Source organism: Loxodonta africana, chromosome 14 (assembly GCF_030014295.1).
Source record: "Loxodonta africana isolate mLoxAfr1 chromosome 14, mLoxAfr1.hap2, whole genome shotgun sequence".
In the NCBI taxonomy this organism is placed as follows: Eukaryota; Metazoa; Chordata; class Mammalia; order Proboscidea; family Elephantidae; genus Loxodonta; species Loxodonta africana.
The window spans coordinates 79,303,636-79,320,747 of NC_087355.1; the positions used below are offsets into that span (position 1 = coordinate 79,303,636).

Sequence of the window (17,112 nt, forward strand, 5' to 3'; positions counted from 1 at the left end):
AGGAGCTGCCCCTGGCTAAGTACTTACTCCATGCCAGCTAAGTGCTGTTCACTTGTCACTGCGTTTAACTGTCCGTGAGCTCAGTTTCTACATTAGCTCTTCTTTGAACATGGGGAAACTAAGTCTCAGAGCAGGTAAGTAACTTGCCAAGGCCATGGGGTTATAGTTCACCCTGAAGCCAGTCTGTTATTTTCAACCAGCATCCTGGATTCTTAACCACTAGGCTCCACTCCACCACAATGCTTGACCCAAAACAAGGAAGTATAGCTAGTTAGGTGAAAGCTCTTGCTTTCTCTTGTCTAAGTTGAGCAGATACCCTCCCACCTGGAAACTGGCGCCCACCCACCGTATTGATCTTTCTGGGCAGTGGTACGGGCGTCTCTGGCAGAGTGGGTGTGAGGTCATTGGAGTCTTCAGATGCTTGCTTTTGGAGGGTGTCTCTGGACTGCACGTTTGGGGAGAGATCCACAGGCTGTGACTTCTGAGGGATGTCTGAGGGCTGCTGGACCTTGGGTGAGACCTCTCCCACCTGGGATTTTGCCAGCAGGTCCCCCAGCTGTGGCTTGGGGGGCAGGTCCTTCATCTGTGGCTTGGGAGGCAAGTCTGAGAGTTGGGGTTTGGGCGGCAGGTCGCCCAGTTGTGGCTTGGGGGGCAATTCTCCTGGCTTAGGTGGCAAATCTCCAATTTGGGGCTTGGGGGCCAGTTCCATGGGCTTTGGGGGCAGGTCTCCAGGTGGTGGCTTCTGTGGTAACTCTGCCAACTGGGATGATTTCTGGAAGATTTCGGGCGGGACGTTGGCTTTGTCTAGGGAGAGATGATGGCTGGTTTCCGTCTTCCTTAGTGCCACTGAGGGAGCAATCACAAAGAGGAAACTCAGCAGAACAGAACACAAGGAGGGACGTGCTGCTCTCCCCCGCCAGTCAGAAGGAGGAGGCACAGACATCGCGAAGAGAATGGATTTACGTGAGCACCTGGCACCAAGAACCAAGGCCCGGGCCCAGGCAGCCCGTTTTAAGACACAAGTTTGGAGCCTGGCAGGACTCCACATCACAATTCATATGATTTTATGCCTCAATTATGCAGAAAACAGGAGATATCCAAACTAATCCAGAATTAAAACAAAAAACAAAAATTAACTATAAACACAAAACAGATTATAGAAAATTGCAAAGTACAGAGTTAAAAGAAAACTTCCCATAAGTCTATCACCTTGGTGTAGCCGTTTAAAATATTTAGATATATTCCTTCTTAGTTTTTCTATATATTTTCTCTAGATAAAGCTTTTTATCCTGCTTTTACCCATAAAATGTTTTAAGAGAATTTGCCACACTACTAAAAGTTCTTTATTAGTGGTATATAATTTTAAATGCTGCATTTTATTCCATTCTACAGCCGCGTCATCATTTATTAACATCCTAATTTTATGATTCATGAAACATACAAGATAAAAGGTAAAAAGTTTCTCTTCTCACCGTTCCTTCCCCTACTCCCCAAATGATCACATTTTTGTGATGTCATTATCTAGGTACTAATGAACACACACGTGCTTACGAATATATCTTTCTTAAAAACCATTAATGCACACTGTCTGTAACAATTTTTTCCCGCTTAACATTTGGAGACCTTCCAAGTCAGCTCCTCCTCTTCTCTGGAATGGATCAGAGGACTGCACAGCTTGGGGAGGCCGCTACGGGCTCACCCCTTTCCACAGCCCTCTATACAGCTCTGTGCAGTAGCACTGGGGACATAGAGAGCAGTTATGAGTTGACATGTCTCTAATTCTAGGTCCACCACTTACTAGCTGTGTGACCTTAGGCAAATTACACAACCTGTCTGTGTCCCACCTGCCTCATCTCTAAAACCACAGCCTCACAGGATTGTCAAGAGAATTACATGAGTTAATACATGTAAAAAATTTACCAACAGGACATGTATTATATGAGTTTCATCATTTTTCTTGGCTCCACAATCAAGGCCCATGGAAGCAGCAGTCAACAAATCAAGAGACGCACTGTGTTGGGCAAACCTGCTGCAAATGACTTCTTTAAAGTGTTGAAAAGCAAAGATGTCACCTTGAAGACTAAGGTGCACCTGACCCAAGCCATGTATTTTTAATCGCATCAAACGCATGCAAAAGCAAGACAATGAATAAGGAAGACCAAAGAAAAACTGACGCCTTTGAATTGTGGTGTTGGTGAAGAATATTAAATAAACCAGGGACTGCCAAAAGAATGAACAAATCTGTCTTGGAAGAAGTACAACCAGAATGCTCCTTAGGAGCAAGGATGGCGAGACTGTGTCTTATATACCGTGGACATGTTATCAGGAGGGACCAGTTCCTGGGGAAGGACACCATGCTTGGTACAGGGTCAGCAAAAAAGAGGAAGATTCTCAACGAGATGGACTGACACAGTGGCTGCAACAATGGGCTCAAGCGTAACAATGACGGTGTGCATGGCAAAGAAGGACTGGGCAGCATTTTGTCCTGTGGTATAACAGGGTAGCTATGAGTTGGAGCCAACTCAACGGCACCTAATAACACCACCACCACCATCATCATCATTATTCAAAATGGTTCCTTAAAGCTAGGATTCATATTTTTACTCACATTTGTCACTCTGGGCCCTGGTGGCACAGTGGTTAAGAGTTTGGCTGCTAATGAAAAGGTCAGCAGTTCGAATTCACCAACTGCACCTTGAAAACCATATGAGGCAGTCTACTCTGTCCTGTAGGGTGGCTGTAAGTTAAAATTGACACGACGGCAAAAGGTCTGGTTTTTTTGGTGTTGTCACTCTGGCTCCTGGCACAAGGGGCTAGGCACATAGTATCCTCTCAGCGAGGAAGCAGCTGACTCAGCCACATCAAACCAAGGATTTTATCTAAAAATACAAGGTATTCAGAAAGATAGTCTCATAGTTAAGAAAAAAAAAGAGAAGATAGAGCCCGGTGTTGTAAACTGTGACAAGCTGCGCTAGGGGTGGCTCTGCGCATGGCCTACCAGCCACATTTCTTCTAAGGAAATCGAATTCAAGGGCATACCGCTCATGGCCTTGAGCTTCACCTGATACGGCCTGGCTCAAAAAGTTGAACTCTGTCACTCAGACTCCCCTCTTGGAAGTCTGAAAACAGGGTTTAAAAAAAAAAAAGCCTGAGGAAGGCAGAAATGGGGGGAGAGGCTGGGGATTCCCCCAGGTACCCAGCAAGCACAGCCCTGCGTGGGCCACACTTACGGGGAACAGAAACCCTGAGCAGGCACCATGCATCCTAACCCTCAAAATATGCAAGCCTGTGCACCCCCACTTCTGACTTTGGAATTTATCCTGAAAAAATAATCAAAGACACGCACTGAGATGTCTACGCTGGAGTGTTCAACACGGCGTTGTGCAAAATGGAAAAACTGCCAACTGTCTGCATGTCTGAGTACAACTGCTTAACACATCACGGTGCCACGCGATGGAATGCTATGCAGCCAGTAACAGCTGTTGGGTAGTTATATCACAGAAAACAGTTTTAACTTACTATTTGGAAAAAAAAAAAAAAAAAAATCAGTTTAGACAGAATTTTTTTTTTTTTTTTTAAATATAAGTATAGAGAAAAGACTAGAAGGATATAGCAAATTGGTTATCTTGGGTAGTATGACTTCAGGTGGTTTACATTTTCTTCTTTTGGTTATCTGTATTTTTCAAATGTTCTACAATAAAATATATTACTTTTATAATAATAAGGAAGAAAATGGAAGAGACAGGCTCTCCATTAGGGGAACCTGTCCAACCCTTGGCTATTTTATTTCCAGGCTAGCTTTGATTTTTCCTGTTTGCAATTAAAGGTCCTTTCTGAACTGCATCAACTCTGAAGGCCAGAAAAGCAAGGTTTTCCGAAGAACTGGATCACACAGAGTACAACGCTAGAGCAGAACACATTAAGAAAAAGGAAATTTCAAAGGGAGACACTGCACTCAAAGGGAGAGTGTGAGGCTTTACCAACGTTGACAAGGAGTGTGTAAACACAGGAAAAATGCTTACGCTGAAATGGTAAGTGGAAAAGGCCACGCTGCACACCTGTATGTTCCTTACAGTGACAGCGATGGAAAAACATGTGTTCTCAGAAGAGGTAGGAGCTGTGTTACAGTGGGGGATCATGGGTTCCTTGGTTCATTTAAAAGTGCCTCATGTTTCCATAATATTGCTTTTTATCAAAAAAGTGCTCCACTATAGCTGTCTGTCTACAGTCAAGAAGGCTTTATTTAGCCCTCCTAAAAGGTTTTTTTTTTAAAGGTACCCAAAAGATTTAAAAAACGGGTACAGCTTGGGACAGAAAGGAGGGAGACCTGGCCAGGACACACTGCATGTGAAGATGCCAGCTGGGGTGGATGCCTGGGGGAGGGCAGCGAAAGGCACCCCAGCCCCACCGCCTCACCGTGCAGATGCTCTCTGGCCCTGTGTGGGGAGTCAGAAGTACACTGTGACACCCTGGGAGAGAAAGTTCAGTGGTTTGATGGCAGCCCCTAAGGGAGGGGTCCAGAAGTACACCGTGACATCCCGGGAGAGAAAGTCCACTGGTATGATGGCAACCCCTAGGGGAGGGGTCCAGAAGTACACCGTGACACCCCAGGGGAGAAAGTCCAGTGGTTTGATGGTAGTCACTAAACCACCAGGTGACTGAGCTGCTTGGCGGTCGCGCTCGAAGCAGCAGCCTCTCCCCATGCACTGTCTCTGCTGAAGTGACAGGGTGTCTGGGGGTGGGTAGGGCAAGAGAGAAAACAAGGTCAGGTATGAAGTGATTATTGTGGAAGATGGGTGATGAGTACCTGGGTGGGTGGATGAACTTCATTATACTATTTTTGTATAGGATTATGGGAAATTCCAAATAATAACACACAAAGAGAGGAAGAATGGCAGTGGAAAAGTGGGTGGTGGTCAGAGGGACAAGGGCCCTGTACCAGCACCTCTGCACCCTGATAGGATGGTGAGGTGCTGGCTTGAGTAGGTGAGGAGGATGGGTCGGGCACACTGTGCAGGGTCTGCCTTTGCAGCACGGCTGTCACTTCCTGGGTGTTGAGTGCAGGTAGTGATGGCATGGGATGGATTGTGGTCTGAGTCACGAAGATAACAGGAGCAAAGCCCTCCGCTGAGTGTGAGGGTGGGGGGTGAGGGGTTGGCAGTCTGAGGGGAGTAGGAAGGTGTAAAGCAGTGGTCTAGGAGAACAGCCAGTACATGGAACCAGAAAATGCAGTGGGACTGTGCGGCAGTGCTAAGTAACTCTGAGGTCAGTGGTCACGAGTTCAGAGGAAGATCACCTGCTCCCCAGCCACATTCTGTCAGCGCAGTCAGTTAAGTGAATGGAACTGAAGCAGGGAAGGGTGGATACTTTACCAAAGAAGACATTCAGGCAGCTAACAGACACATGAGGAAATGCTTGCCATCACTAGCCATTAAAAAAAAAAAAAGCAAATAAAAACTACAATGAGATACCATCTCACCCAGACATTACTGGCACAGATCAAAAAAAAAAAAAACAGAAAATAACAAATGTTGGAGAGGCTGTGAGGAGACTGGAACTCCTATGCACTGCTGGTGGAAATACAAAATGGTACAACCATTTTGGAAAATGATATTGCACTTCCTTAGAAAGCTAGAAACAGAAATACCATATGATCCAGCAATCCCACTCCTAGGAATATATCCTAGAGGAATAAGAGCCATCACATGAATAGACCTACGCACACCCATGTTCACTGCAGGATTATTCACAACAGCAAAAAGATAGAAACAACCTAAGTACCCATCAACAGATGAATGGATAAACTATGGTGCTTACAATGGAATACTATGCAGCCATAAAGAACAGTGAGGAAGTTGCAAAACATCTCACAACACGGATGAATCTGGAGGGCTTCATGCTGAGTGAAATAAGTCAATCACAAAAGGACAAATATTGTAGGAGACCACTATTGCAAAAACTCATGAAAAAGTTTACACACAAAAAGAAACAATCTTTGATGGTTACAAGGGAAGGAAGGGGAGAAGAGTGGAGGAAAAACACTAAACAAACAGTAGGTAAGTGGTAACTTTGGTGAAGGGTAAGACAGTACACAATACTGGGGAACCCAGCACAATTTGACCAAGGAAAGGTCATAGAAGCTTCATAGACACATCCAAACTCCCTGTGGGGCTGAGTTACTGGGCTGAGGGCTGGGGGCCACGGTCTTGGGGAACATTTAGCTCAACTGACATAACATAGTTTATAAAGACAATATCCTACATTCTACTTTGGTGAGTAGCATCTGGGGTCTTTTTTAAAGTTTGTGAGTGGCCACCTAAGATACATCCACTGGTCTCACCCTGCCTGGAGCAAGGGAGAATGAAGAAAATCAAAGACACAAGGGAAAGATTAGCCCAAAGGATTAATGGACCACAACTACCACAGCTTCCACCAGATGAGTCCAGCACAACTAGATGGTGCCTGGCTACTACCACCGGCTGCTCTGACAGGGATCACGATAAAGAGTCCTTGACAAAGCTGGAGAAAAATGTAGAACAAAATTCTAACTCAGAAAAAAGGACCTGACTTTACTGGTCTGACAAAGACTGGAGAAACCCTGAGGGCATGGCCCCCAGATACCCTTTTAGCTCAGAAATGAAGTCACTCCTGAGGTTTACCCTTCAGACAAAGATCAGGAAGGCCCATAAAACAAAACAAGACTAAATGGGCATACTACCTGAGGGTAGGCAGCTCTTCCCCAGGGGAAGAGCTGCCTCCTCAAAGTAGAGTTGACTTTAATGAGATGGATGGAGTAAAGCTTTCGGGACCTTCATTGGCTGATGTGGCACGACTCAAAATGAGAAGAAACAGCTGCAAATATCCATTAATAATCAGAACCTGGAATGTACGAAGTATTAATCTAGGAAAATTGGAAATAGTAAAAAATGAAATGGAACGCATAAACATCGATATCCTAGGCATTAGTCAGCTGAAATGGACTGGTACTGGCCATTTTGATTCGGACAATCATATAGTCTAGTATGCTGGGAATGACAAATCGAAGAGGAATGGTGTCGCATTCATCCTCAAAAAGAACGTTTCAAGATCTATCCTAAAGTACAACGCTGTCAGTGATAGGATAATATCCTTACGCCTACAATGAAGACCAGTTAATACGACTATTATTCAAATTTATGCACCAACCACTAGGACCAAAGATGAAGAAATATAAGATTTTTATCAGCTGCTGCAGTCTGAAATTGATCGAACATGCAATCAAGATCCATTGATAATTACTGGCGATTGGAATGCGAGAGTTGGAAACAAACAAGATCAGTAGTTGGAAAATACGGCCTTGGTGATAGAAACAATGCCGGAGATCCAATGATAGAATTTTGCAAGACCAACGACTTCTTCATTGCAAATACCTTCTCTGACCAACATAAATGGCGACTATACACATGGGACCTCGCCAGAGGGAACACGAAGAAATCAAACTGACTACATCTGTGGAAAGAGATGATGCAAAAGCTCAATATCATCAGTCAGAACAAGGCCAGGGGCCGACTGTGGAACAGACCATCAACTGCTCATATGCAAATTCAAGCTGAAACTGAAGAAAATCAGAGCAAGTCCACAAGAGCCAAAATATGACCTTGAGTATATCCCACCTGAATTTAGAGACCATCTCAAGAATAGATTTGACACATTGAATACCAGTGACCAAAGACCAGACGAGTTGTGGAATGACATCAAGGACATCATCCATGAAGAAAGCTAAGAGGTCACTGAAAAGACAGGAAAGAAAGAAAAGACCAAGGTGAATGTCAGAGGAGACTCTGAAACTTGCTCTTGAGCGTTGAGCAGCTAAAGCAAAAGGAAGAATTGATGAAGTAAAAGAACTGAACAGAAGATTTCAAAGGGCCTCTCGAGAAGACAAAGTAAAGTATTATAATGAAATGTGCAAAGAGCTGGAGATGGAAAACCAAAAGAGAAGGACATGCTTGGCATTTCTCAAGCTGAAAGAACTGAAGAAAAAATTCAAGCCTCGAGTTGCAATACTGAAGGGTTCCATGGGGAAAATATTAAATGATGCAGGAAGCATCAAAAGAAGATGGAAGGGATACACAGAGTCATTATACCAAAAAGAATCAGTCGATATGCAACCATTTCAAGAGGTGGCATATGATCAGGAACCGATGGTACTGAAGGAAGAAGTCCAAGCTGCTCTGAAGGCACTGGTGAAAAACAAGGCTCCCGGAATTGATGGAATATCAATTGAGATGTTTCAACAAATGGATGCAGCGCTGGAGGTGCTCACTCGTCTACGCCAAGAAATATGGAAGACAGCTTCCTGGACAACTGATTGGAAGAGATCCATATTTATGCCTATTCCCAAGAAAGGTGATCCAACTGAATGTGGAAATTATGGAACAATATCATTAATATCACATGCAAGCAAAATTCTGCTGAAGATCACTCAAAAACGGCTGCAGCAATATATCGACAGGGAAATTCCAGAAATTCAGGCCAGTTTCAGAAGAGGACGTGGAACCAGGGATATCACTGCTGATGTCAGATGGATCCTGGCTGAAAGCAGAGAATACCAGAAGTGTGTTTACCTGTGTTTTATTCACTATGCAAAGGCATTCGACTGTGTGGATCATAACAAATTATGGATAACACTGTGAAGAATGGGAATTCCAGAACTCTTAATTGTGCTCATGAGGAACCTTTACATGGATCAAGAGGCAGTTGTTTGGACAGAACAAGGGGATACTGATTGGTTTAAAGTCAGGAAAGGTGTGCGTCAGGGTTGTATTCTTTCACCATACCTATTTAATCTGTATGCTGAACAAATAATATGAGAAGCTGGACTATATGAAGAAGAACGGGGCATTAAGGTTGGAGGAAGACTCATTAACAACCTACGTTATGCAGATGACACAACCTTGCTTGCTGAAAGTGAAGAGGACTTGAAGCACTTACTGATGAAGATCAAAGACCACAGTCTTCAGTATGGATTACATCTGAACATAAAGAAAACAAAAATCCTCACAACTGGACCAATGAGCAACATCATGATAAATGGAGAAAAGATGGAAGTTGTCAAGGATTTCATTTTACTTGGATCCACAATCAACGGCCATGGAAGCAGTGGTCAAGAAATCAAAAGACGCATTGCATTGGGCAAATCTGCTGCAAAGGACCTCTTTAAAGTGTTGAAGAGCAAAGATGTCACCCTGAAGGCTAAGGTGTGCCTGGATCCAAGCCATGATATTTTCAATCGCATCATATGCTTATGAAAGCTAGACAATGAATAAGTAAGACCGAAGAAGAGTTGACGCCTTTGAATTGTGGTGTTGGCGAAGAATATTGAATATACTTTTGGACTGCCAAAAGAATGAACAAATCTGTCTTGGAAGAAGTACAACCAGAATGCTCCTTAGAAGCAAGGATGGTGAGACCGCATCTTACAAACTTTGGACATGTTGTCAGGAGGGATCAGTCCCTGGAGAAGGACATCATGCTTGGCAGAGTACAGGGTCAGCGGAAAAGGGGAAGACCCTCAACGAGGTGGATTGACACAGCGGCTGCAACAATGAGGTCAAGCATAACAACGATTGTAAGGATGGCGCAGGACCGAGCAGCGTTTTGTTCTGTTGTGCATAGGGTCGCTGTGAGTCGGAATTGACTCAATGGCACCTAACAACAACAACAACCTGAGGGGCAAGGATGAGAAGGCAGGAGGGGACAGGAAAGTTGGTAATAGCGAACCTAAAGTTGAGATGCGGAGAGTGTTGACACATCATGGGGTTGGCAACCAATGTCACAAAACACTGTGTGTATTGTTTAATGAGAAAACTAATTTGCTCTGTAAACCTTCATCTAAAGCACAATTTAAAAAAAAAAAAAAATGAAGCAGAGGAGAGTGAGGGAGTGGACGGGCAGTGTTAGGCGTGATTTTAGGGATGGAGTGATGTGTGGCTAGGAGGGAAACAAGGACGTGAAGGGGATGAGAGACAGTGATTACGTGGTGGCATCCACGGACACATCCCCGTGGGGACAAAGCATTGTTGGAGTTTGGGTGCTAGAGGAGTGAGCTGGAAAGGCAGCTGGGATGGACTGAATGGTGCCGTGTGATCAACTGGGTAAAGATTCCAAAAACAAATGAAACGAACAGAAAACCCCAGACCCATTGCCATGCAGCTGATCCTGACTCATAGCGACCCTATAGGACAGCATAGAACTGCCCCGTAGGGTTTCCAAAGCCATAATCTTTACTGAAGCAGACTGCCACATCTTTCTCCTGTGGAGTGGCTGGTGGGTCCCAACGTCAACCTTTTGGTTAGCAGCCAAGCAGTTAACCAGTGCGCCACCAGGACTCATTGATAAGGGGGACCAAAACCAAACCTGCTGCAGTGGAGTTGATTCCACTCATAGGACCCTATAGGACAGAGAAGAACCGCACAATAGGGTTTCCAAGGCTGTAATCTTTACAGAAACAGATTGCCATGTCTTTCTCCAGTAAGGGGGATAATGCCTGGGAAACTTGTCTTAAACGTGTCTGAGACAAGGACAGCTCTTTGCACAGAATGTTAAAGGAAAAAAAATCGGAGATAAAGACTCTCTAGGCCCAGGCGTAGGCTTCCTCTCAGTTATCTAGAGGATGATGGAGTAGCCATCTGGCTTCCTTCATCTTTACTGCGTGGGAGCCTGGCTTGACCAGTCAATGCTCCTCCGAACACACTACTTTACGGAAGAACTGTGGAAAGTGGTGAATTTCAACATCCCACCTCAACACTGTTGCTCAAAAGCAGCAGCAGACACTGGGCCAGGGTCAAAGGCGTGGTGGGCTCCAGTCTTGCTGCTGCCCTGAACTCCTGCGAGGCTCAGTCTGCATCTGATGGGTGCCCTCTGGCCTCGCATGGAGATCAAGAGAACCCAGCGCTGCTGAAGGTGGTGTGTTAACTCTAAAGCTAACACACTGCGACCAGGTAAAGGGAACACTATCACTCTTGTCATAAGAAGACTGAACTTTTGGAAAGCTTGTTCAGCGTTAGAGAAAATTTAGTCAAAGGGCTGAGTGTCTTAGCTTGGCAAAGCAGCGGCATCCAGAGACGCTGCTTCTTGCACTTGGTGGAGCACGGGCCTCTCTGCTTTGCACTGCAGATGCCACCCCAGGGAAGGGTGCCTATGCCTCCCACTGGCGAGGGGCTTTCTGAGGCACGATTTCATTCTGCCCCCATTTTACAGAGGAGGAATCTGAGGTTTAGTGAAGCATTGCTTCCTCAAGGCCACAAAGATCGCAAGTGATGGAGCTGGCATCTGTTCCCAGGTCTCTCTGATTAGGTTTCCAAGAGGAGATAAGAACAGTGCCCGCGGGTTATATTAATGTGTCTCTTAAAACAGGCATTGTGTTTTTAAGAAAAAGTACGGTGTTTTGCTCATCACTGAATTTAAGTTTATAAACACCCTTCTTCATTTAGCAAATATTTTTTGGGTGTCTACTACATGCCAGGAACTGCTCCAGGCATTTGGGACAGATCAATGAGCACAAGGGACAAACATCCCTGTCCTGTCCCCTTGGAGGGTGTAGTGACACTTTAGTTACATGTAAATACGAAAAAAATAAACCTTACCTTTCTGAGGTAGTTTCGGAAGAACTCTTGGACCAAGGGCAGTCTTTGCAGAGCTGGTGCTAATTAACAAATAAGAATCATTTAGGATCTAAAATACTACAATATCAGTGCCCATCACCCACCCACTGCCGTCAAATTGATTCTGACTCACAGCGACCCCACAGGACAGAGTAGAACTGCCTCATAGGGTTTCCAAGGCTGTAAATCTCTATGGCAGCAGACTGCCACATCCTTCTTCTGTGGAGCCGCTGGCGATTTCCAACCACCGACCTTCTGGTTAGCAGTCAAGCGCTTTAACCACTGCACTACCAGGGCTCCTAACAGTATTATCCAAGGAGATCAAGAGAGTAGGCCGAATTATCTAGAGAATCCTTTTAAAATTCCTTTAGCAAAAGATTATAATCTATTTTCTATAATTCAAAGTCTGCCTGGCTGGGGCGGGGGGTGGGGGGAACAGGGTGGAAAAAAAAAGTGCCTTAGTGATAAAGCCTAACTCTTCCTTCTCTTCAACCTTTTCTGGAGGTAATGACATTTATAAAAGCCCTTGACCCTGTAAATCATGACCCCAAGGTCAGCTACAGCTATTACACAGAAGCAACTCACCTCGTGTGGCCCTGCGAAGTAACTCTCGGCATCCCTGTTTTCAGTAAGGAAACTCAAGTGTATGGGTTTTAAGTGGCTTGCTGAAGGTCACGTGTTTGGTCAGTGGTGGAAGCAGAAATTTAGGCTTAGCTCTGATTTCAAAGCTCCTACTTCTTCTACTATTGTCGGGTGCCACTGAGTTGATTCTGGCTCACAATCACCCCATGTGACAGTAAAGCTGCCCTGTAGGGTTTTCTTGGCTATAATCTTTACAGGAGCAGATTGCCAGGCCTTTCTCCCACAGATCCCTGGGTAGGTTCCAAATGCCAGCCTTTAGGTTAGCAGCTTAACTCTCAAGAGTTGTGTCACCAGGTTCTCAGATCTTCACAGTTTTTCTCTGATCTTTTCCTCCTTTTGATGGACTTTTAAGTGAGTAGGGGGAAAAAAAGCCCAAGTGCCTGGAACAGGCGAAGGCCAAGACCATGTTGTCTGAATATTCAAATGTTAAATAAACCTCATCTCCTGCCACACTGAAATGCCCACGAGCACTGCAGACCTGGAAAGCAACAGAGCACAGTACCCGAGCTGATCTGCCAAGAACCGCCTTTTAATATCTTGTATCTCCTTTTCTGGTGCCCTCTGATTTGCCCCCGCCCTCATTTCTAGCTCAATTACATTTTTTTTTAAAAGGAAAAACCAAACCAACCAACCAAAGAGTCAAAGAAAGCAGAGAATATGTCCTCGTTCCCTTCTTGCTCCTTCGGGTCCTCAGGTTACCCTGGGTCTGAACTGCTCTTTCCTCAACTCGAGCGACAGCTCACTAACTGCAGGGCTACTGGAGGACAACGTCGCTGAGACAGAGCCATTGCTGAATGAGAAGTGGTGAGCGTGAGGGGGCTTTACTTCTGATTTCTCTTGGAGTGTGTTTTTCCAGTGTCCTGCCTCAGCATCTTTTCAGGACGCACACTGCCAATGACTGATGTGGGCACCACAGTTATTCCTGGCAACGTTACTAAAGCAGAGGCCTCGAGTTTCAGAAACCGCTTAAGCAGAGCCTGGTGGACTGACACTACGTGTGGGTGGACCTGGACTCCTTGCTATGAACACGCAGCTGCTGCTGCTGCTGCTGTATGCATACACGTGTATGCGTGACTGTGTGCGGGGTGGGCTGAAAACATAATCCACCGCCAATGCTCTAGTTTACAGTCAGCTTGACCCAGTTTAACAATCTTTTTATGAGCCCTTTCTCTATGTCGGACATGATCTCTACTCTGGAAGACCACCACAACTTCCATCTTAAAGCACCCCCCAAAGCATGGGTGAAGGAAGAGAACTGAATGAGGAATGAAAAACAGGACACGTGGGTAAAGGGACAGTGTGGGGCTTGGGGAATGGTCAGCTCTGCCATTTACAACTGTGTGACCTGTACTTAACCCCTCCAGGTCCCTGTTTCCTCATCTTTAAAATCAAGGATGATGATACTTGGACCCACCTCACAGGGTTGTAAAGATTAAATATGATAGTGGTGGTAAAGGAAATGAGGATTTGTGCTTTTATCTTTGCTGAACTCTGGGAAGTCTTGGTCTGGAAGTGGCTCAGTGTCTTCATCTTAGGCCACACATCAAGAGAACCCTCTGGGTTAGGATGGGATAAATATTGCCCAGAGAATATCTTCTAAAGTATACCATCCGACTTAAAAAAAAAAAAAGGAACACAGCTTTCAGACTAGCCTAAAATCCTTAAGATAGGAAGATGCAAAAAGTCATATTTGTATGTGTGAATGTCTCCGGGTATCAGATTTCCCCAGGGAGTATCTTTTCATTTCCAAGTCTGCAAAAAGGAGCCAAGTGGCAAAGTAATAAAACAAAATTACTTAATTAAAAAAAAAGAAAAACTCATTCCGGCAGTAACTGTTAAAGATCAGCGTGGACTCTGTGACCCACCCTGAGGGAGGGACGGGAGCTGAGCACTCGATACACGGTCTGCAGACTGGTGCCAGCGAGGCTGCTTGATGCTGTTCAGCAATCGGATGCGGACACACACGCCCAGGGCAGACACTTAGCTTCTCATCATGGACCAGCACCAGCTGGCTGACCACAACTGAACAGCACTGGGAAGGCTGCTAACACCCCCTCCCGTACTTCTCTCCGTTACAACACTGAGCCCAGCGAGTGACAGAAATTGTAGACGGCTTACCTCGATTGCTGAGAGAGCCCCTCAAACTTGTTCGCCGTCTTACTTGAAGATGATGGACCCACATCGTTACCTACAGGGAAGACCAAATGCAGCAATTTTTGTCTTCAGACAGGGAAGAGAACACGGGACGATGTGGATTTGGCAAACTGGCAAACGGAGCAGGAATCCCTCAGGTTCCAGAAAGACATCTAAAAACCCAACCTAGAACAGCAGGCATTTCTGTCGCTAAAACAAAACCAAACCAAGCACAGTTCTGGGGCTCTGACAATGTGCCCACTGCTATGAAAGGAGTCTGTCCAAGAAGCGGGCAGCTAGCTCCTGGGGCTCGCCTTCTTAAGGTGACAGGACCTTGGTGATGTCCCACTGGCTCAGGATCTTGTTTTTAGCAGAGGAGCAGAGGAAGAGGAATAAAATTCCAAGTTCACCCAGCGGTTCCTATGTCAGGAGACTTCCCCTAGGAGCCAGATTCAAAAGAAACATCCAACTCACAAGTTACGTGTGCGTGTGCGTGTGTGTGCGCGTACATGTGTGTAGGTGAGTACTATTTAGTGGAGTGGTAATACTGGTCATCTCAGTCACTTGTTTAGTCATCACTTACTCATTCACTCAAACGCTAACATTTATTAAGCATCTACTATGTGCAAAGCGCGAATGTGGAGCAGGAGCACAAAAGCAAATAAAATGCTATCACTGCTCTCAGTGAGTTTACCATCCAGCCTGGGAAATTCATACATAGCTATACAAATAATGTAGAAGGAATAGCGTTGATTACTATAGAAATGCAGAGGAAAGTGTCTAAAATCATGCTGGGAAGAGGGGGCAGGGGCACTCTTGGAGGATGTGGCTTCTGAGCAGGGGGGCCTTCTAACAGGGGAGCAGTAAAGCCAGAGGCAGAGAGGACACTTTGTCCAGGAGAAGGTAAGAAGAAGCCTGCTTTGAATAAAAGTGGGCTGTTCTGTGACCCGTCACACGGTGCAGTGCAGTGCTGGGGCCCTATATGGGGGTTGAACAGTTTCCCCCCAAATTTATGTCTACCCAGAACCTGTGAATATGAGCTTATTTAGAAACAGTGTCTTTGCAGATGTCGTCAAGTTGAGGTCACATTGGATTAGGATGGTTCTTAATCCAATGACTGGTGTCCTTACGGGAAGAGGCAAGCTGCATACACAGACACAGAGAAGACGGCCACGCGAAGACGGAGGCAGAACCTGGAGTGAGGCACCTACGAGCCCAGGAATACCAAATGTTGCCTACGGCCACCAGAAGCTAGGAAGAATCCTTCTCTAGAGCCTCTGGAGGAAGTATGGTCCTGCCGACACCTTAATTTTGGATTTCTGGCCTTCAGAACTGTGAGAGAGTAAATTTCTATTGCTTTAAGCCACCCAGGAAACTAATACAGGCCCCAAGCTGGCAGGTGCCTAGAAGGAACCCTCTGGAATGTGCAGGGCACAACCATCTCTGTGACTCTAGTTCACTTCCTTGCCTGCCCTCCTGATGAGTGCTCTGAAGATCCACCCTTAGCAGAGCCCCTTCTTCTAACCACCCTGCCCAGAGGCCCAGAAATGGGAGGGCAGGTGAAGAGACAGGGGTTGAGAAAAGGACTTAGCTAGTCATCACAGGACATGCTCAACGGCATCAACAGCTGCCCATCGGTCCTCATCATCCTACCTCACAACATCAGACTGGTAACATTATACTCATTTTAAAGATGAGGAAACAAGGGTAAGTGAATGAAGGGCCTCAGGTCACATGTTTAACTGTACCTAGAAGTCCTGAACTGAGTCTCTGTGCTCTTCATTACCCATCACATTGCCCCAATGGTAATAACAACAATGACTACCATTTATTGGGCACTTACCCTGGTGGCGCAGTGGTTAAGTGTTTGGGTGTTAACCGAAAGGCTGGCAGTTTGGATCTACCAGCCACTCCATGGAAACCCTCTGGGGCAGTTCCACTCTGTCCTATAGGGTTATGAGTCAAAATTGACTCAACGGCAGTGGGTTTCTTTTTTGACCCTGGGTAGGTACTGTGTTAAGTACCATATTATGGTTAATTATGCTTATAAGCTAGGTAATCGAATCCCCTTTTTTATATATGAAGAAACACACAGAGAGGTAAAGTAACTTGCCCAAGGTCAAGTACCTGGTAAGGGTCAGAGATGGGCCAAAAGCCAGGCAGCCTGCCTCCAGGTCTGTACTCTGGACTACCACACTCTATCTCATTCCCAACTCTGTCAGAGCAGGGAGGAGGGATCCTACTGCCCCTCTGGATAGAACGTTTTCTAACTCTTGGTATATCAATGCAAGAAGAAACAAGCAAAACTGGAGTTACCGGGGCCAAAGACTTCCAACTTTAGTTTTGCTTAATTTTAGTAAGATATTTCTTCTAGCCATCGTTACATTTCCAAGAGCCCATAATTTAGTATTTGAGGACTTCTTTGGAGACATCTTACTAAATTCTCTGACTGTGCTGCAATTCCCTTTAAGGCAGGCATTTCTTCTCAGCTCCATGCTCACTGCCAAATCTCCAGGGCTGGCTCTCAAACCTCACACCTTCAGACTGAAACGAGCCATATCGATCAAGATGTCAAAGAAATTCCCACGTCTGGGGAATAAACCACTGCACCTGCTAATTCCCTTTCTAGGCAGTAAGCACTCCAAGCAAGTGGTTCTTAACCTAGTTGTGCATAAGACTGTGAATGTGACAGCCT

At 45.5% G+C, this 17,112-nt stretch overlaps 1 protein-coding gene and 1 long non-coding RNA gene across 9 annotated transcripts in view; one reads left to right on the forward strand and one right to left on the reverse strand.

The window, feature by feature from the left end:
* Positions 1-4,025, forward strand: part of LOC135227643 (uncharacterized) — a 32,408-nt gene extending 28,383 nt beyond the window's left edge. The window contains exon 3 of the long non-coding RNA XR_010317833.1: positions 3,827-4,025. This is a non-coding gene — a long non-coding RNA (uncharacterized LOC135227643). The remainder of the gene's footprint in view (positions 1-3,826) is intronic.
* Positions 1-17,112, reverse strand: part of ASAP1 (ArfGAP with SH3 domain, ankyrin repeat and PH domain 1) — a 360,432-nt gene that overhangs the window by 3,978 nt on the left and 339,342 nt on the right. For all 8 annotated transcript variants that reach the window (XM_064268087.1, XM_064268086.1, XM_064268091.1 and 5 more), the window contains 3 exons: positions 14,403-14,472; positions 11,625-11,683; positions 347-846 (listed from right to left, as the gene is read on the reverse strand). In XM_064268087.1, the coding sequence (XP_064124157.1) occupies positions 347-846; positions 11,625-11,683; positions 14,403-14,472 (629 nt within the window). The remainder of the gene's footprint in view (positions 1-346; positions 847-11,624; positions 11,684-14,402; positions 14,473-17,112) is intronic.